The following is a 21,916-nucleotide window of genomic DNA, read 5'->3' as shown; positions in this document are numbered from 1 at the left end:
ACACACACACACACACACACACACACCCCCAGACACACACACACACACACACACACACACACACACACACACACACACACACACACACACACCACACACACACACACACACACACACACACACACACACACACACACACTTTGTAGGCTGGCATATCAAAAGTACACCGATTACAATGAATTAGGAAACCTGAAAAGTAGCATTACCCCTTTAAATATGAAGGTATTGCTCATACCTACCCACTGATTCACACTTAAAGTGTAATATGTAAACTGCAGTATGTCATTTAGGGTAAATAGAGGGGCTAAAGGGAAATGACGCCTTTGAAAGGAAATGATATAAAATGCACCTTGGATAAAATCCCACATCTCTCCCTCTCTGTTGAACGCTGTTGGAGACATGTAGGATGTACATACAGGAATTTACCCGACCATCACATCCAACACAAAAGCAGAATGAGCATTAGGGAAAGAATATATATAAATAAATAAATCAGTTATAAATAAAAATACATCAGAATGAACATAGTGTGACTTTCTAACAGGATTTGCATCAACAATCGTTTCTTATGAAGCCACAGAATGTTGTTTGTAGGAATGGACTTCCCAGCAGCTCCAACATACCTAATTCCAACAATTGTACATATTTTGCTTTGACCAAATATTGTGCTTGCTATGATTTGGATAATGCATCCGTCCGTTTGAATAAATTGTGCACCCTAATGACCTTTATCCCCCTAACACCGAGGATCCATAAAACCAATACTAAAAGACACCAAAGCGATATATTGAATAATGTTATACGCATGTCGCCGTGCTAGACCCATGAGGATAATTCAGTACATTCCCATGTTGCTAATTCGGAGCGTACGCAGCAAGATGGGGATTTTTTTTCACCACATCTGCAGAAAAGGATCAATTGAAACCCCAGCAGCACGGAGAGAGTGCTGCAGTGTCAGCTGAGGCGACGCTGTCAGCAGCAGCAGCAGCACCATGCAGCGGAGCGGACAGAAAGGATGCTGCAGACATTAACTGCACCTATACAGTGTGTGTGCATTGCATCGCTAGAACTGCGTCTTTCTTCCTGTTCAGTGGATCGAGGAGGTTCGAAACAATGTGGAGTTGTTAATAAAATATGGAGCCTGATCAGATGAGTCCCTTTGGTTCATATTATTCCTATTGTAAGAATCTTTTCGCTTACAGTTTTCCCTTATTAATACATTTTTTGTGCGTAATTTTGTTTCTTCCCTGAGGCAGGGTGGGGATGGGATGTTTAAAATAGAAAACTGAAATTGAGCATTATGTTTCTGTCCCTATCTTATCCTGTAATTGTATATTTTGTACTTTTAATGCTCAATAAAATCTATTTAAAATAAAAAATAAACAAGTCTTTCTGTGCTTTGCTGTGAGGTAACAGCACTGCGTTCAGCCCTGGGCGGCGGCAGCAGCTAGAGGAGCATTAGTGTCGGACAATATCCTCACGGCTGTTTGAGCAGAGAGAAGACATTTAACCCTGAGGTGGCGCGGTGTCACGCGATGCATTAAGGCACCAATAGTGAGGTGTGTGCACTTTGGTTTAGTGCTGAATCTGTGCTTAGACTGTGGTTCAGTCCATTCCTAATGTAAGAGCTGCTACTCACAAGAAAACCTCCGCAAGTCCATGGAGACTACACGGAAGAAGCTAACGGAAGTGGTGCTAATTAGTTAGCATGTTAGCTCTTTCTGTTCCATCTTCTCAAAGTCGATGCTTTTAGAAATGAGCTTGTGGCTAGGTGTCTGAAATCTGAGGTCTGCGCTGAAGAGATGTTTACGTTTTGTTCTACGACATAAAATAAATCAGTAAATCGTCTTAAGTGTGTGATGTTAGTGTGTAAATGAGACGACTAAACGACAACGCGCATACCATTAGCCACATTTAGCTTCGCTGTGGTGACATGAACCAATGTGACCGTGAAGTAGTTTATTTGTACACTAAATGTTTAACTCTGGCGATTGCATTCATACCACTTTTCTACTTATTGAAGCATAAATCAAATCACCAGAAGTAAGAGCTAATGTTAGGCTTTGAACACACCACCTCTGAGCAAAAGGCGGCTAATGCTAGCTTAACGGTTTACGCTTCAACAATGATATACGTGATTTTAATATCCAGAGATTCCCCCGTTGATGAAAATGTGGAAGTATATTAAATGTGTGTTAGCCACGTATCTTCATTTCTGCAATGCCAACTTCTGCCAAAAGAAATACATCATCTCTGCAGCACTCTATGCGCAGTTGGCAGTGAAAATCCTCTTGCTTTAAGCTGACACAGCAAAACCAACAGGTACCTGTCAACATAAGGAGGGGTGTGGCGCAGTGGATAGAGCGGATCAAGGGGGCATATGTTCAAACCCCACAGCATGTCATTGTCTCCCTGAGACCCTTCACCCCTGTGCCCACAGTATTGAGTATGTAAGTCGCTTTGGATGAAAGTATCTGACAAGTAATGTAACATGTTATGAGAGGCAGCTGTACAACGCTGTCCCTTTCTCACACACACACACACACACTGAACCCTGAGGGGGAGGCACTTGGGTGTGGAACTTGTACATTCCTTGAAGGCCTGTCGTACAGGCTAACCAAGCAGTGCTGTTGAGATAATATGGGAGGTGTAGATATAGGCAGCCTAAGCACTCACACTTGCAAACCACTCAGTGACATAAGGATTGACTCCTTTCCTCGCAGGCTCAAAGCTAAGCAGGTGGGTTAAAGGGATGATGCAACACCTCTGGACCTCTGAAGACACACTGAGAGAATCAGCGAGAGGGGGGACAAAACGCGCTGAATGTGTGTCATCAGCAAATCAGGAACGTTTGCAAAGTCACCACAACAACAGGCTATAAGCAAGCTGCACAAGGACGTAGATACACATCTTGTAACAACAAACATTTAACACAACATATATGTTAATGTTTAACCTGTCCCAATTCAAAGAAAGAATCATTACTAGCTTGAAACGGGACATCATTGTTTAATTGAGTGCAGACATCCCTCTGGTTGGCTGCAGGTGCAGGGATCGCTTACCTGCCTACAATGAGGAAGTTATATCCACAGTAAAATACAGAGAAGGACCCTGGTCCCAAACGTGTGTCAAGTGAAGTGAAGTGAGGCACAACGAGCAAACCGCAACTCTTATCCGAACGTTAAAGTCCAGCATGGAGAGTTGTCACCCAAAACAGTGGACTGTACCAAGCGGGTTTACGTATGCAACGAGCCTGGTGGTGTTTCACCTTTAAAGGGCATTCCCACATGGAACCAACACCCCTTTACACCCGGCTATTTACTACCATCACGCTCCATTCCTTTCAAGAGCACTAATCTGTTAACCCTACAACGGCAGGGGGGAGGAGAGGAAGAGTAAAAAGACAACCTCTACTACACGATGTTAAAGCAGGTATCTGTTTTAAATGTTGCGAAAGCACATGTGCACACGCATGAAGAGGGTCTGTCACCAAAAGACTGTGGTAGCTGTGTGTTCTTCAACAGCAGCTCTGTGTATCTGTTGTGCTAAAAGAAAGGGGGGTACAAAAGTACTCATGGCAACAACTGCTGTGTGTGTGTGTGTGTGTGTGTGTGTGTGTGTGTGTGTGTGTGTGTGTGTGTGTGTGTGTGTGTGTGTGTGTGTGTGTGTGTGTGTGTGTGTGTGTATGTGTGTGTGTGTGTGTTGAAACAACTGTGCCTTGGCACCTGTCTCCCGCAATCCGCAGACAGATGAAATGTAAACTGCACGGACAGCTTGGATGACGACGTGGAATCGCTCGGCAAAACCTCGGCCCCGTCACCCCTCTGTGTGCACTTGACGTGACACGACACACGCACAGACATGTGGAACATAACATGACACATGTGCGCAGTCGAGCAGTACGGGATGTACATGCGTGTCGACGCAGGGGAGGAGTTTGCCATCTGGTGTCTGAATGCACCTCCATCAGATCAAAGCCAGCGAGGCCCCCTGAAGGCCCAGAGGAACCCAGAGGAGAACATGCTAGAACAGAGACGAAGAACCTCAGGCGGTGTCTTACAGACACACCCACTGTATGATAAGAGAAGCCTGGCACATTTTAACTGTACGTCATAAATCAAAATTCAACTTTTTAGAACGGCTTTTAATCTGTAATTATTGTAGTGTTTTATATATTTTAAGTGTTTTTACGAACGCTAGCAAGTCTCTTTGAGTACAATGAAAAGCACTGTACGTTGTTGGTGCAGGGATGATGTATTTAGGCTAACCTGGGTGCTAGCATCGCTATGGTTCCCTCGACAGAAAACTAATTGGCTTTCTCCATTGGATTTTGCAGAAATAATAAAATCTGTGGTAAACACATTTTATGATACTTTAAATATAAACGTAAATGCAATCTCCAGTCGTAAAAAGTTAAGCTATTAAGGAACAACATCACGGTCACATCCGCTACGCTAAAGGCGGCTAACGCTCAGCGTGATGACCAGTGTGCGGCATACGGGGGGGAGCTCAACCCCCCTGATTAACACCTGAGCCCCCCTGAAAGTCTCAACAGCTACATTTGAGGGGGGTCTGAAATTATAATATTCATTTGTCACTTGCAATGGTCACTAAAATGTTTTTAAGCTTCCAGTATTCATAATTCAAAAAACATTTATTCACAAATATCTTCTATTTTGCAAAAGCATTTCCTCGCACGGAATCGAAAACAGACGGCTCTTTAACGGTCCCGTATACGTTCATTCATATGAACGGCAGAATACAGAATTATTTGACGGGACCCCTGAAGACGCCCCGGTTGAGAAACGCTGCTACCGATCGTCTTGGCTTGCGTCCATGGAATATTGTATAGGAGGCCTACTACATATTGAGAAATCTTCGACCAGCATATTGCGCAATAAACGGGAGATGGGGACCCCCCCGATTATTGACGGGTATTTCGCACACCGGTGATGACATTTGGTATTTACTGACGTTAAAAATAATGAAATACGGTGAGCTTGTAATGAACACAGATCTTTAAAAAAATATTGGATTTGAGATAAGTGAACCAGAACTCATCTCCATGATTTAGGACTCATTCCTGCACCGCTCCAAATGGTGCAGTGTTAAGTAACTGCTTTGAGAGAGTGGCATGCATGTTGACAACAGACACCTCTCTCTGACACAAGTGGCCGCATGTTGCTAAAAGACAGAGCAGATCTATATCGAGGAATTATTCAAAACACACGAGTACAAAGGGTTAAAAAAGGAAAAGTGAAAGCTGCAGGGACAAGCCCGCCGTCTCTCTGAAGCTCTGCCAACTATCTGCCCAAAGGCCTCACCTGGGCCAAGTCACAGCAAGCCCCCTTTAAAAAACAGGCCATAATATAATGTACACACCTCCAGTCAAGCCAACGCCACGACATCGTTAACCGCCGCTTGTTTATCTTGCGACACGTGCACGGTTTAAAGAAGCAGGGAACTTACCGGTAGCATTGCTTGGTAGTACAGCCCCATCATGGTCTGATCTAGAGGAACAACTGCTGCCCAGCTCTCCCCTTCCCTCTCGTTTTCTCCTCCTCCTCCTCTCCCCCGCTCTAAGACCATGAGCCGACGATGGCTTCAGTCCACGTCTGTCTCACACATTCAAATTCTCCCTCGTTTCCACTCCCCTCTTCCTCCCTTTCGGTGTCCCTTCTTGCACTCCTCGTCCTCGTCACTTGTTATTTTGTTCCTCTGATCTCCCTCGGGCCTTTTCCGTCTTCCTTCCTCTCTGACAGCTTCTCTTTGCTCTGTCACTCACACACTTCGCCTTGCTGCTGCTTCTTCTTCTTCTTCTTGTTCCCGCCCACCTATTTAAAAAAAACGTTCCCTCCCTCGCTCACTCGCTCAGTCCCTCCTTGTCATCCATCCCCTAAATCAGAAAGATGTTGTTTCCTTTCAAACAAGAGAGAAAAAGGAAGCAAGTAGAATCTTCAATCAACGAACACAGGAACAAGTCTCTGCTTTACAGATATCACCCGTCCCTAAAATCAGAAAGATGTCTTGAAAAACCCCTCGAGAGAAAGAGAAAAAGGAACCAGGAAGGAAGGGGAATTGTCTATCCACGAGTGCATGAACAAGTCCCTACATCACCCATCCCTGAATCAGAAAGACGTCTTCAGAGTCCCCGCCAGAGAGAAAGGAATACAGGAAGCTTCTATCCACAGGAACAAGAAGGCGACCCCCACTGCATTGCAGCGTTTTTTTGATGATTTATTTATTGCAGCTCCAAAAAAGCAGCAGTAGGTAGGTAGGCCAGTCTGTAGCCAAGCTAGGTAGCTGCGTGGGTAGCCTGCTAGATCTCCCTGCTGCACACCACAAAGATAGAAGAAGTCGCAAGGATACTAAACCTCAACATGCACATGAATTTCGCTGCATTGCGCCCTTTTTTTTTTTTTTCAAACTGGCTCAGTTCCTCGCTTCTTCCCTCCACTGGTATTCTTATAGGAGGCGCTTAATTGGCTGAGATGAGAGTGCAGTTCCTTGCGCCGCATTTTCATATGGGGGAGGGACTGAACTCTGCATGGGGGGGAGGAAGGAAGGAAGGAAGGAAAAAAGCATGATGCCAAGCTTTCAGACATCTGCTGAGGCTGGCGAGAACTGATTCCAGAGGGATGGTAGGGCAAGTGATTGGAGAGGGAGGGGGAGGGGGTGCAATAGAAAAGGAGCAATATGCTGGGACGGTGGATGCTAGCGAGAGATAACGGGATAAAGGGCCGGGTGAAAGAAGAGAGGCAGGGATGACCGGATTAGGGGCTGTAAGTGAGGAGGATGAGAGGATGAATAGGGGATGATCTGAGGATTAAACACACACACTGTGATAAACACACACATAATGTACACAGAGATGTGATCGTATTCAAGCGGCTGCTGCTGCCACACACCCCCCCCCCCCCCACACACACACACACCTTGTTATAAAGGAGTAATCCATAAGACTTTCAGGAGGGTTGCAGTTCGCTATGTGAGAGTAATGACCGGAAGTAAGCAGCGCTGCAACGATTAGCGTCCGAATTCAACTTTAACTGAGCGATTTAGCATTAATGTCTTTGCGGTGACTCAAACTCACTGCATGCATTGTGATATACTCGTTTTTACATTTATATTATTGTTGAGTTTGTATAGTGTGCACATTTTTACTTTACCTAATATGTTTAAATAGAAATATCTATTTAAACATATTAGGTAAAGTAAAAATATTATTAGTATCTAAATTTAATTTATATCATTTTGTACGCTAACTTTATTGTTTATTTAAAGAGGACCCATCATGCTATCATGGAAACATATACTGTAGGGCCATACCTATACAAAACATGTCTGAGAAGTTTTTTTTTCAAAATACCAAACAGATCCCCCGTTGTAGCCATGCCTCGTACTGATCACACCCCTCTGTTCCAGCCTCGTTAGAGAAACGCGGATCTAGGGTCCTTAGCTTAAAAATAAATAAAGAGGAGGCGGAGCTAATGCCTGATCAGAATTCTACCGGAGATAAAGTTAAATTCTGCTGTGATAAAACGCCATCCTGTTCTAAACCACATCAAGGATTATTTCTGAAACAGTATGGAGCTCAAATGCTTTTTCTCTTGCAGGTTTATCACAAGGTGAGTTCCTTTTTTCATTTCCTGCTTTTTAAACGCATGTGCTCTCCAGTACAGGTTAGCTCTGAGTGTTAGCGAGGCTTGCTAATGTAAACAAAGACGAGATTACGTCCAGAACACGTCAGGCATTGTTTCTGATAGCAACTCTCTGTGGGTCCACCATCCGAAATTATGTCCAGCACATCTGTATCCGCTCGTTGTACCCCCGTTTTTAGAGATTTGGGTACGGGGGAAAAGAGAAAGGGTTTTATTTTCCGACACTGCGTGAGTTCCCCGACACACCGGGGACACATAGCTATGTATAGAAGACATCAAAAAGTGCATTTTGCATGATAGGTCCCCTTTAAGTGTGAAGCTTCTAGGTTTGTTTGTTGTTGACACGGATCATTTGTGTGACCTAAACAACACACACACACACACACACACACACACACACACACACACACACACACACCTCTCCAAAGTGTGCCGCAGCAGGGACCCCAATGCGCCTGTCACCACTTAACACACACATATTGACACAGGCAGACCTACAGGCAGCTCAAACATGCGCACGTAACACCAGGCGGGCATTACCAAGACAAATGTGCTGCAGCCAGGCTGGGCTAGCCCCTGATTTGCATGAACACCAGCAGCCGGGAGACTCCCCGTGTGTGAGCTCAGAGCAGAATACATTATCAGGGGCGACTTTGTAACCATTTATTAAACGAATGCTGCAGCGTTTGAATTGACCAGAAGAGTTAAGATGTACTGCACGCGTCCTCTGACCAGGTTTCTGTCTTACAGGTGAAACTGAACCTGATTGATATGTTCCATGTCCTCTTGGACTTAAAATCACACTGTACATTTATATATTCAATTCAATATTCCATCCCTCCCTGGGGCCTTGGACATGGTATTGACACCATGTGCAGAAACTGCCATGTTTGGAGTACTACCTGTTCACCGAATGTTGAAGAGGAAAACTAAAGCCTTTGCATCTATCTTAGCACGTAGAAGAATACTCCTAGAATGGAAATATTCTATACCACCTGAAGCAGGGGGGTCAAACCCAATTTCATCGCGGGCCACATCAGCATTATGGTTGCACTCAAAGGGCCGGTTGTAACTTTCAGAATATATAAAAAAGACATAAATATTGAATATAAATAAAATAATGTGTTATATTACATAGTTGCCTCTGCATTGGATTATTATGGGATAGGGTAATAACTTCATAATTAACTACGTCTGAAAGCAGAAATAATTGCAAGTCTCTTCAGTGAGAATGTCACAATATGATTTTAAAAGAAAAGCCACATTCTGGAAAAACAAAACAAAAAAAGTAACATTTTGAAAACAAAATCTATTTATGAGAAAAAAAGGCATATTTTGACAAAAGTCAAATTTGAGATGCATTGTGGGACATGTAGTTTATGGGCAACGTGCTTCTGTAAAGTAGCATGTAAACATATTATATTCTTTGCAAGCTCTTGTGGGGCCACAGAAAATGAAGTCGCGGGCCGGATTTGGCCCCCGGGCCTTGAGTTTGACACCCCTGACCTAAAGCATCTCTATGGCTTAAAGATTTAATGTTGTACCTGAACTTGGAGAAGATTAAATATAACCTGAGGGGCTCCTCAAAACTATTTGAATCTGTCTGGGGCTCTATGACAGCCTACATAGCTGAACTTAAGTTATTGTTGTTATATTAATTTGTATTTATTTATCTATTCTGTCTTTGTATACATGTATGTATGTAGGTACGTGTATGTATGTGCATGTGTGTGGGTATGTACACACACCTATGTGTATATGTGGGTATACATATGTGAGTATATGGGTAAGTATTACTGTTACTATTCTTTATTCCCTTATCTATACATTTTCCTTTAATATTATCTTCTACATTACTTTACTTGTACCTATACATGTATCTATTGTTATTTAATTTACTAGCTAGGGGGGGGGGAAAGGGGATAAATAAATAAAAATATTGACTGCCTGAAAAAAAAAAAATAGTCCATCCCTCACATACTTATGGATATATAATAACTTCTACTATATTTTGTTTTTGTTATTGTTAATTTGTAAATTGAACATGTATATTTTCTACTTTTTCATTTGTATTGTACACGGCCGTGTCTTTTACGCTGCTGCAACACAAACGATTCCCAGATTGGGATCAACACAGTACTTCTTATCTTATCTTATATATGTTGCTCAGTTGGAGGAGCCTGTGACTTAAGATGTGCATTGTCATGTCTACACTGTAGCTGACAATAAAGCTTTGAATCTTGAAAACAGGCAGGAGTAAAAGTCGTGTTTGATGTCAAGGTCTCAAGGCTTGTATCGTCATGTGTGCATTAGCTACAGTGCAGTTATGACGCATGTGAGGTCACAGGCTGCTCCGACAGGGCGACACAATAACACGGATAATAGTGCAGGGGACATACTTTCAAACAGGTATAACAGAATAGTCTATATACTCTATATACAGCGATTGGAATACAGATATATCCAAGTTGCAAACAGGTGAACGTTATGGATGTTCTTGCAGGTGTGCAAGTGTCTGAAAGAGGACGTCATCAAAGAAACATGAGGGGTTGTAAGAATCTCCCTTGTTGTGATTTAGGGGGAACAGACCAACACTCCCCTCCTGTGGCACTACCAGAGAGCTACACACACTCGGATACACACACACACTCTCTCAGATACACACACACACACACACACACACACACACACACACACACACACACACACACACACACACACACACACACACACACACACACACACACACACACACACACACACACACACACACACACACACACACACACACACACACACCACACACACACACACACACACACACACACACACACACACACACACACACACACACACACACACACACACACACACACACACACACACACACACACAGAGCTCTGCTGCTGCTCGGAGGTAGATAAGGCAAGAGTCAGCTGCACATACGGCGCTCATTACTCACGGCAATATGCAGGCAGAGAGAGAGGGGGGGGTAGAGAGTGTATTGTGCAAACAGAGAGAGAGAGAGAGGGGGGGGGGGGGGGGGTAGAGAGTGTATTGTGCAAACGGAGAGTGTGCAGGGCTTAAAGAAGGTGTCTTCCTCAGGGTCAGGCGTTTGATGGAAAAGCTCAATCGCTAGCAGTTCTCCTTTCATCAAGTCTTCCAACTGATATCTTTTAGTCGCTACCAGAAGGGTGAAGCAGAAAGGAAAATAATGACGTCGTGTAACTTTCTATTTTAGAAATAGATGGAAGACAGATGGTTTCTAAAAGTATCCATGTTTTACATTTGGACAGAAAATGTCACTGGAATTTTAATTCTTCGTTTATTCCCCCGGCTTAGAATCACAATATTTCACATGATATTATTTTTATCCTCGGGGAATTTGTTTTCAAATGCTCCATTTAAGAATTAAATGAATAAAATATTACAAATAGAATTATAATATCTGTAAATATAATAATTTTGAATAATAATGTGTAAATTAATAAATCCAAATGGACGAAGTAAAAGTAAAAACGTGGACATTTAGAGTGATTCCCCCACAAAGAAAAATAAATACAAATATGTATAAAAAAGTAAGTAAATAATAGTTATATTTTTTAATGTGTATATTAGAGGTTTCTATGGCGGTTCTGAAGCGACTCGAGGCTTCCGTTTGATTTTTAATTTTTCGCGACAGAGGGTTTAGCGAGCCGTCACTAATCTCTTACCTGACTGTGAGGTGGGTATCCATGGTAACCGGGGTTTAGCGGCTCGTCGTTCTGCAAGAGGAGAAGAAGAGAGTGGTGTGAGAGGTTTTATAAAGACGAGTGTATGCTGCAAGAGGCGGCCCAGAAATGTTTACATGTCGGGGGGGAAATGCACTCTCAGACGCAGCTTGATTTGTCCTTATTGTCCTACTAAGCTTTCTAAAGAGGTCAATGAATGAATATATATATATATATATATATACCGGTTTACCTATATACCCTACAATACATTAATTCCTTAAAAAAAAATCTCAAAACTCACTCGAGCTTTCCATGGGACCTTATTTCGGAAAACTTACGTAAATTATGTATTGAAGTCGATTTAAAAGATGATTTTGCAAGTCAGTGTCGTAAAACTGTGAAGTAACACTTTTGTTTGTGTGAAACCGCTCAATGAACTACATCTCCCGTCTCGCACCACACACCCAGACGGCCGTCACGTTGGAACATTTCACTTCTTTCTCTCAGAACGAGGCGGAAAGTATTAAAAGAGGTGAAAATCACTCCAAGTCTGTGCACGTTGAGAGCTGTGCATACACACAAGGGGAGTTAGTCGGTTCCGTGAGAGCCAGCATGCGGGACCGGGACTCTGGGATTTGTAGTCTTTCTAGTTGCGTATTTTTCATAGTCTTATATTTCAACAGTTTTACGACAAACGGTGACTTTTTTGACATGGAAATATTTTTTAAGATCGACAAACATCATATGTGTAATTCGTGGCACAATTCAAACGGGATTGAAAGATACGTTTTCTCTCCGTTGACTTCAATACATAATTTTTCCGAAATAAGGTCCCCTGGTGGTCACCGGAGGGACTTCGGCTCTCTATTCGGAAAAGCGCTATAAAAATCCCATGTATTATTATGATTATAAATATGTATATTTGACCTATTCCTCCAACTTACTTCCATCATTATGTCTAATGCACTTGTTTATGTCCTTTTCTGTCATGTTATAATTACAGGGTGTTGCATTGTTGACCGATTGTTAAGGCAAACTCTCTTAATCTATTGCGCATATGACAATAAAATCCTTTGAATAATAAACTTTAAATGACGCTTAGTTACACAATAAAGTCTAAAACGGGAGCAAAAGTCACTCCCCTGAAGGAAAAACACTTCAGAGTAAATTAAATTAACCGTAGTCTGTGTGGACGCCGTGACTGCTGAACCACTACAAGAGTTTTAATATCCAGACCTAGTAACCAATCAGAATCCACTACAGAGGGCGACCCCCCGCCACATCTCATCGACCCTGCCCCAGAAACCAGTGTTGTGGTTAATTGCTCTGTAATTACTTTTAATTAGATTATTTCTGTCTTTCTCTCTTCTCTCTTTCAACTATTATTTTCTCTCCTCGGTGTCATTGCTGCCCCGGCAAGAGGGGCGGCCATTGTTTGGAGTTAAGTGAAGGGGAAAGACAAAAAGGAAGGGGGGAGGAAGAGGAGGGGAACAATGGAGGAAAGTTAACGAAACTATGATATTTTGACAGCAGGGAAAGAGAGGGCGAGAGAGAGAGAGGGCGAGAGAGAGAGAGAGAGAGAGAGAGAGAGAGAGAGAGAGAGAGAGAGAGAGAGAGAGAGAGGGCGAGAGAGAGAGATCAGAGAAATACAGATTAGGAACCGTTTACATGACAAACCTTTACTTTTTTTAAGTCCTAAAAGCAAAGAGAACAGCGAGGGACAGAAGGACAACACTTTTGGAAGGAAGACACAAAGAAAAGGGCCAAAGAAGTAAAGAAGAGAGAAGCTAACTTGGCTAACAGCTAATGACAGAAGTTGAGAAGTGTGAAGGCTACAAGAAGCTAAACTCGTGACACAAAAGGCTTCAGACAAATAATTAAAGACACCGAACTCCAACAAACGCTTCCTGCCAATCTAAATAACCCGTAGAATAATAAAGTCAACGATTTGATATCCACCAGAAGTTTTAATATGATCTCAAATGTCCTAAACATAGCCCTGTGCTAGCTTAAAGTAGCCATAGAGGGGCGCAACATGACGTCACTTCCTGGTGAAATAGCGGCCTCGCCCACTTTCCAGTGAACACAAGGCATTCTGATGCTAACATCACTAATGAGAGGCTGTCTGCAGGAATCCTGAAGTCAGATGTAAGACCTTTAAAGACCCTTTAAAGACCCTATCCATACATTTTAAGACCTCATCGCCACTTGGAGTTCTAACCGGTTACCTTGGCGACACACTTTACCTCACATTGACTATATACAGTATTGATTGTCTTATCTTCCAACCATTTGGACGCAGACTTGCATTTCCCCATAACGATGTTGCTTAGCAACTGGCGTAAACGGACCTTCGCGTGCTATCAAGCAGTGAGCGTGCGACGTCCTGCTCAGACGACGTCAAACCCAACGGGATGCCATCAATAAACTACACAGAATCTCACTACACACCTACGCCATGACTACATTCAGGCAGACTGTAGAACACAACCTCTCTGGACCATTTATATACTTACTGAAAACAAGCTGCAAAATGTAATACCTTGGAAAATGCCCTTTAATACTTTTTAATAGCCTTCATTTTCGCTAAATTGATTTATCAGCTTTTAATACTCTCTAAGACCCCGCGGACCCCCTGTATTAAACATTAATGATGCTAATAACACTGATAAAGTCAATCGTCAAATTAAACAGCTGTAATGTTAGAAGTCAAAGAGGTGAATACTGCATTGACATTTACAAAACACTGAAGAGCCACTCGATCACCGGCAGACGCTGTTGATTTAAATTCAATCCATAAATTGACGCCCATCATCGATCTCCAATGGCATTGTTTAATTGTCCGACCATCTTAATTGGCTCCTTGTAGAAAGCCAATAAGACCGCATTATTATTTATATTTTTACGAGATTGGCGAAAACGTCTCAATCTGTGTTTACCGCCCTATACATGAGAGTGACTGCTTTCAGCTAAAAAGGGGGCCATGAGGGAGAGGTGAAGTACCCGGATGACTGCTCCCATCTATAGGGAGCAGCAGAGAGCCGTTAGAGGGCCATCATGACTCCTCAAAATGCAACGGGACAATTCAGTTCCCTTTGTCCTAAACGATCGAGCAGAAGACACAAGTGCAGAGGCGAGAAAAGCGAGTAAACACAAACAAAACGTCTCTGTCGGCAGATATAAGCCACGCTGTGAGTGGATACACATTCAAACATATTTATTTGACTTAAAACCATTCAGTTTCATATTCTGTCACATACGTATGTATATATAATACCTTGCTTTATAATGTTATTGTTCATTTGTAAATTAAACCTGTATATTTTCGACTTTCTTGTTTATTTCTTGTGTTTTAAATGTGTATTGTACAATGCCATGTCTGTTTACGCTGCTGCAACACTTCCCAAATGGGGATCAATAAAGTACTAACTTGTCTAATTCCTGCACGTTCACTGTATCTGCATATTGAAGTATGAATGCTTGTTTGTATGTTGTCTTCTCCTGAATGTTGTACGTCTCTCGATTGTGTTTTTGATGGCACCGTAAAACAAAATAGCTCCACTCATCTCATTGCACCTGCACAATGACAAGAAAGGATTCTCCTGTATCCAGAAGAAGGCCTGGTTACAGCTGACAGAGAGGTGACACCGTAGTGTAGCCTTCTGGCGTTCCTCTCAGAAAACATGACCGCCTGGTGAGACTCATGCTTTCTCCCCTCCAGCCTCACAAGGGAAACAGGGGGGAGGGAGTAAAAGAGAAAGATGCATGTGTGTTTTTGGGGGATGGGGTGGCAGTCCCTTCAAGCTGCTTATATTTTCATACAAGCGGAAAAAGATGTCTTAAATCTGCCGGATTCAGCAAACAGCTTGAGAGTGGGCCGCCGTAATGAGAGCATGTGGCTTCTAAAGAGCGTCAACAGAGTTAACCTCTCGACCCTGGCCCTCTGGAGCTAAACCCCCGCGGAAATCACTTCCTGATCGCCAGCCGACGGAGGGTGAGGGTCCGAGACGGAGGGTCACCCTGACACACTGTTTGCAGACTAATAGAAATCAAAGCGGGGCTAGATTTAGCAACACAACGTCTTTGTTGCCTCATCAACAAAACCAAGACCCCGCTGAATCACACTCTTCGTCCTCAGACACTAAATTGTGTCTAAAGAGGTCGTTTTCTGCTAATTTCCAGGTTCATATCAGTTTAGAGTCTCTACTGCGTCATGTCTCCATGCTTTCATGTTCAAAAAGCGCTTTCTTTTTTCATCCTTCTTTGCGCTGTTGTGATTGGTCAAAAAGTTGTCCCGACCCTTAAGGGGCCGACACACCAAACTGACACCGAAGGACACGTCCCGACGGAACACGACTGTTGCGTCGCCTCGCGTCTCTGCGTCTTGGCCATGTGTCGCACTGGAACACACCGCAAAGGCTTCAGCCGACGGCCAAGAAGCACGTACGAACTGCGCATGCGTGAGTGGCAATAACTCTCCTTACCAGCAGGCGGCGGTAGTGTGTATTCGTCATTCAAAAGAGGCAACCGGAAGACAGACTGCGTGATAACCGAGAGAAGAAGAGACTGCGTGATATAAACAAACAACAAATAGCGTGTGCGTTCCATGTTCACTCTACAGCGAGAAGCTCACGGGGCTTTCCCGAACCTGAGTCGAGAGCTGGAGTTCAATGAAGTCTCACATTTGCCTTCTTAATAGTTTGTTTGGGTCCCTCTCGCTTCTCATGCACTGATTCGCTAGCTGAACAGCCAATCAGAGTGATTTCTTTGGCCGACGGCCTTCAGCCGACAGCGGAGGAAGCTGTCGGCACGGCCGAAAAGACATGACGGGGCGGGACACACCAATCTGAGTAGGGCGACAGGACGCTCATCGACAGCCCGACATCTATTGATTTTTTTTTAACATTGACGGAAACATCTGAAAGCAGTCCGCCATTTTGACGGATTAGAACAAACTCGGAACAGCGCCAACCTTTCCCCGCAGCGAGGCTCCGGTGTTATGCATGCCAAAAAGGAAATGATACCGTTTCCAAACCCAACTTTGCCACAAATCATTGTAATGTCTGTGAGTTTTGGCTTTACCTCCCGCGAGGTGCAGTGGGCATGCATAACACGGCGCTCACGACCGTGCGTGTGCCCCCCCCGGTTGACAGTTCTCTCTCTCCCCCCCCCCCCCCCCACGTACAATGTGTTGGAGCGCTAGCCAATAGAAGCGCGAGTGTTACATAGTGATGTCAAAGTAAACAAAGGAGTCCAATGGAGGCGTTTCAGGCAGAGGGGGAGTTGGTGGGTTCGATCCTTTGCAGACTGTAATAATGAGCCTTTGAAAAATAAATGCAATGTTATATGCAGCTGTTTGGGGGCAGCGCTACTTTACACCGTTATGCACTCACGCCAATTCCTTTTTTGTGTAAACCAATTGGCAAAGAAACCTGATTCCAAAAGACTTGGACGTGTGTTTCCTTATAGCAAAAACAGATGTGAGGATGACGTGCGGACGAATGAGGGAGTGTCTAGACGGAAAGAACGAGGTTAAAACAATGTAAAAAATAAGTACAAATGGTAAAGTTATTTCCTTTTGATGCAATACGTTCGGACTCCATGTGTGTATTTGCGTCCAGACCCTTCAGGGCCGTCCTCTTTTTTACCCTCGTCTGAAAACAGCCCTTTCTTTGTCTCCACTCTCCACTTCCTGTTTCATCTGGAACCAATTTCCCCCCTCGTGCCTCGTCCCCAGGAGGAACACTCTCCTTGGTGCGCCCAATTACAGGAGGAGGGGGGGGGGGGGTGTACAGGCTTATATTCAGCGAAGTACCTATTTTATGTCGAAAAAAGTAGCATGTTGGGAGTTTCCGACGCTCGCTGCATTTCAATAGGATTTAAAGCACCAAAATGTAGAGTTTTGACATCAAGGCCAACAAATCAGTTGTGAAAGTGTGTCTAAATGTACAAATATGAATGTTTATCTACCACATTTCAGTGCTTTACACGATAGGAAATGAACCATAAAAGGTAGCGCTATTGCAATCTAAAACGGCAAAAAGGTTTAAGCCTTAAAGACTCAGGGTTGGAGCAGACGTCAGATGTTCTGGACGAGCGGCTACTTTCACGACAAAGTACGTACTATAGCAGGTGATTAAAGTGTTTCAAATAAGCGTTGCTGTCGCATTTGAAGTCAGAGTAAAGGCGCTGCGTTTACTGCAAAAACTGGGAGGGAAACTGTAAAAACAAAAACCCAAAATTATACCCAGACGGTGAAATGATAGAGCGGTTCTACAGTGGATAAAGTGGAGGGAAAGAAAGGGAGAAAGAGGAGGGGGTTACGTCGAAGAAGTGGAGGAGGAGGAGGGTAAGCAACATCTGGAATCAATCTGTCAGTAAGTAGAGAAGAAGGAGGGAGAGGGAGGAGGAGGAGGAAGGGTGGATGGATGGGGGAAGGACAAGAAGAGAAAGAAAATTATAAAAAAATGAAAGCAAAGACAGACGAGGCGGTGGGGAGGAATGTGGGGAACAGGACGACCAAAGCCAAGAAAAAGGCAGCGAAATAAAAAAGCAAACTGAGACAATGAGTCATAAGCGAGGAATGCCATGTGATTTATATTTTCTTAACGGGGTGGGGGAGGGGATCGGGGGTCTGAACTTGATACCTAGTTTTCAGAGACTTGTGTTTACCCAAACTAAAAGCACACATTCCCCGACCCCATGGCACTGCTTTTTAAAGTAACGTACATGCCTTGAAACGTGTACAAAAGGCACCCATGTCTGCCTGCCATGGGTCTACTTTTTTGTAATGAAAACCGAACATGGCACGCAGCGCTAAGCCCGTCCGCTTTTAAAGGCTCGGTTTTCCTGCAAGTTTCCATTAAGTTAATTCCATATAGTTTGGGAGCCTTTGAAGGCGCCGGCGGGCTGACGGCGAGGGTTTCAGACGGAGCGGGTGAAAGCACAGAAAAGCAGTCACACACACACATACATAAACACACACACACTGTACATGTCACAGACTTGGCGGAGGGTAAAAAAACTGAAAGGGCGTCGCTCTTGTTTATTTTCTCTCTCTCTCTGTGTGTGTGTGTGTGTGTGTGTGTGTGTGTGTGTGTGTGTGTGTGTGTGTGTGTGTGTGTGTGTGTGTGTGTGTGTGTGTGTGGGTGTGTGTGTGTGTGGGGGTGTGTGTGTGTGTGTGTGGTGTGTGTGTGTGTGTGTGTGTGTGTGTGTGTGTGTGTGTGTGTGTGTGTGTGTGTGTGTGTGTGTGTGTGTGTGTGTGTGTGTGTGTGTGTGTGTGTGTGTGTGTGTGTGTGTGTGTGTGTGTGTGTGTGTGTGTGTGTGTGTGTGTGTGTGTGTGTGTGTGTGTGTGTGTGTGTGTGTGTGTGTGTGTGTGTGTGTGTGTGTGTGTGTGTGTGTGTGTGTGTGTGTGTGTGTGTGTGTGTGTGTGTGTGTGTGTGTGTGTGTGTGTGTGTGTGTGTGTGTGACTAACTTGCTATTTTAGGAGAAGGGAAGAAAGTTGCCGGAGCAAACGGGTAAGAGACAGAGAGGGGAAAAAGAGGCAGCAGCCAAATGAAGGCCAAATGACATGAGGTCAACAGATGGTGAGGGGAAGGGGGAGAAAGGGGGAGGAAGAGGGGGGGAGCTGGGTAATTAAGGGGGCTGCTGCAGGCATCCAGTGGACCCTAACAGCCTGAGGAGGGGGACTGGGGGCTAGTATATCATGAATCCTATCACCAAATGGAGGAAAGGGAACACCTGCTGCCACCCAGCGCCAAAAAGACCCAAATCCTGCAAAAGCATCACGGTCCGTCCACACGGCAGCTTTTCAAACATCTTGGAGCTGGGCGTGTCTGAAAGCTTGGGGATTTTTTGAGAGCAACGCGACCAACAACCAATCACATGAATCTCCCGCCGCCGACATACAAAGCAAAAAACCCCGGGGGTTTTATGTGAGCAATATATATATAGATATAAACGTAATATGGGGGCTCGTGCCAAACTGATTTGAGCAGGAATTTGGTGGTGGCCGCTGAGCTTAGTCCACACTTTGAATTATGGTTGGCAGTGTCGTGTGTGTGTGGCCCATGTTTTATACCCCCTTGGTAAATAATTCTCCAATAAGGAGCGTTTTCATCCAGCTATCGCAGCTGGACCATTTTCTATGGTTCCTTCCTTCGCCTGGTCGACATACCGTCTATGCTGGTCGGGTAGAAGACCCTGTCAGGCTCCCCCTAGGCCGGCGTATGTCAGCTAGTTATTTATATAGGGGGGCTGATCCTGTCTGTGCAGTATGTGTTCTTGTCTGTCATGACTTTATATTTCCTTTGTTCAACCATGGTGGTAATTATTAATTAAATTATTTTTTGATTACTTCGGCTACCGTCTCCTTTATTATGTTGCCTTGACTGCACATTGAGCCTGCTAACAGTCAATGGTAACGTAATACCATAACGTATAGATATTTTCCCCAAACAGGCAAAAACCTACCAGTTCCACCCACTGCCTCTGCCACCTCCCTCCATGCCCGGTTCCTCCGGTTTGTATCCCGGTAATAGTTCTGGTCGTAAAGAACCGGGTGATTTGCTACCGTAATTTCTCGTTTGGAATATGAGGAAATGAACTGCGGTCTAGCTCTCCCTGCTTACACGCGGTTTGATTGGCTAGCGCTTCTACTGTCAGATTTGCATAAATGTGTTTGATTGGCTGGCGCTTCCAGCTCAGATTCAAAAGTTGAACATTGCTCAACTTTTGAATCCTGGAAATCCTGGAAATCTTCGCTTCGCTCCCCCACAATGCAGTTCGGCGAAAAGCGAGGAAAAGTGACGTCATCCCCATTCAAAGTCAATGGGCAGAGAAGCGTTGGAAGATTCGTCTGAAGCTGCTCTGTGGACGTACCGTTACAGAAGTTATCTTTCAGTCTTATACTGTTAATATTTACATTAATTGTGTGACGGCGCCGTTTCCTGTAGTTATTGAATTGCTCTCTTTGCTGCACTGCTAGTGGACAGTTTTATTATTATTGTGCTGCTGTGTTTATTGGATTTTTGTAACTCTGGCTCAACAATTTCCTTCGGGATGAATACAGTCCTATCTCATCATACAGTACATCACATGATACTTGTTAGACGCTTTTATCCAAAGCGACTTACATACTCAACACTGTGGGCAATCTGGAGTGACGGGTCTCAGGGACACAACGACATGCTGACTGCAGTGGGGTTTGAACCTGTGACCCCCTGGTCCCAACACCTACACACAACCCACTGCGCCACCATCTTATAGTAACGATGGGTTTCTATAACAACTCAACCAATCACTAATTTTTACATTGACTTCTATTTGTTGAGTTTATGTGTTTCTTGTAACAGTATTTATTGATGCTTTGAGTACAAAATAATGTGCGGATTTAACCCGAATCTCTCCAGTACTATTTCTTATAAACAATGCAAATACAAGATTAAGAGTATTTTACAAACAGGTTACACACACAATTAGCTTTGCACTGCCTTCCTTCTTTAACCAACTCTGTTTTCTAGTAATTTGACTGTTTATATTCATATCTAATTAGCATAATAATGAGAAAAAAACACTACAGAAAAAGGAGGGATGGAGATCTAAGAGCTAGAATCAGGCCAAACTACTTTTAACATCCAAACATCTGAGACCCAATCATCCGTCATGTTCACACGGCATTCTTGGCAATCGTTTATTATCAGCAGCTACAAAACTCAGATGACTAAATAAATCACTAAGAGGGGGGGGGGGGGGGGGGGACACAGTGGCCGTTTCTCAATCTCGAGGATTCTGGCTTCCAAGCCAATATTTCAAGGATGCTACGTCATCGAGTGCCGCCGAAGTACTGTTCCAATCTCCAGCATACTTGGAATTCCACCGAGGCTGCGTGCGTCCTTGGTTTGGGGTCGACTTCGCGTCCTTAAAATCCCCACAATGCTTTGCGCACGGACCAATTTCAAAAACCCTCGTGTTGGTAAATATGTTACTTTGTTATCACCAAAAATGTGTTCCGTGAAAGTAAAGCAAGTTCATAATTAGATAGACATCGTGAGGTATTTATTTTCGGTACAGTTGAAACCGTTAGAGAGAGTGGCACACTTGTTAGCCCGTTCCATTCTTCTTCGCTTTCCGAAGCCGTGGCTTGGAAGCATACTCGCTTCGTTTCTGAAGGAAGTGACTTGGAAGTACGCGACTACCAAGCCAGCATCCTCGAGATTGCGAAACGGCCAGAGTGATGGATGTGGAGGTGACACGCTCCCAAAAAGGTATCAAAGCCAAAATGATGAGGTTGGAAATGACAAATGCAACAGAGATGGCGCGATGGAACGACGGAAAGGGAGAGAGAGAAGATTAATTGCAGTTTGCTCTCACGCTGAAGGCTTATTCCACAGAACCATTTTCAGAGCGAAATGTAGCCACCGAATGGGAAAGCTACACCAAGCACTTTACTTGTTGTTGGCATTTATGTCCTTCTCTAAAAGAGTGGGAGTGAGACACCTCTGATGGGATACAAGTTTTTCCAATCGGACGCCAACACAACGC

At 44.0% G+C, this 21,916-nt stretch overlaps 1 protein-coding gene across 4 annotated transcripts in view; it reads right to left on the bottom strand.

The window, feature by feature from the left end:
- The window catches only part of LOC117450790 (RNA binding protein fox-1 homolog 2-like), a 74,601-nt gene that overhangs the window by 40,223 nt on the left and 12,462 nt on the right, over window positions 1–21,916 (bottom strand). For 2 of the 4 annotated variants that reach the window (XM_071204121.1, XM_071204122.1), the window contains exon 2: window positions 11,375–11,425. The exons of 1 other annotated variant lie outside the window; for it this stretch is intronic. In XM_071204121.1, coding sequence (XP_071060222.1) covers window positions 11,375–11,425 — 51 coding nt within the window. Of the gene's footprint in view, window positions 1–5,469; window positions 6,460–11,374; window positions 11,426–21,916 lie in introns of those variants that run through there. One more of the 4 variants, XM_071204124.1, reaches the window with a different exon arrangement.

Source organism: Pseudochaenichthys georgianus, chromosome 8, assembly GCF_902827115.2.
Source record: "Pseudochaenichthys georgianus chromosome 8, fPseGeo1.2, whole genome shotgun sequence".
Taxonomy (NCBI): Eukaryota; Metazoa; Chordata; class Actinopteri; order Perciformes; family Channichthyidae; genus Pseudochaenichthys; species Pseudochaenichthys georgianus.
The sequence above is the reverse complement of the archived record's forward strand: the minus strand, read 5'-3'. Positions and strand labels throughout refer to the sequence as shown.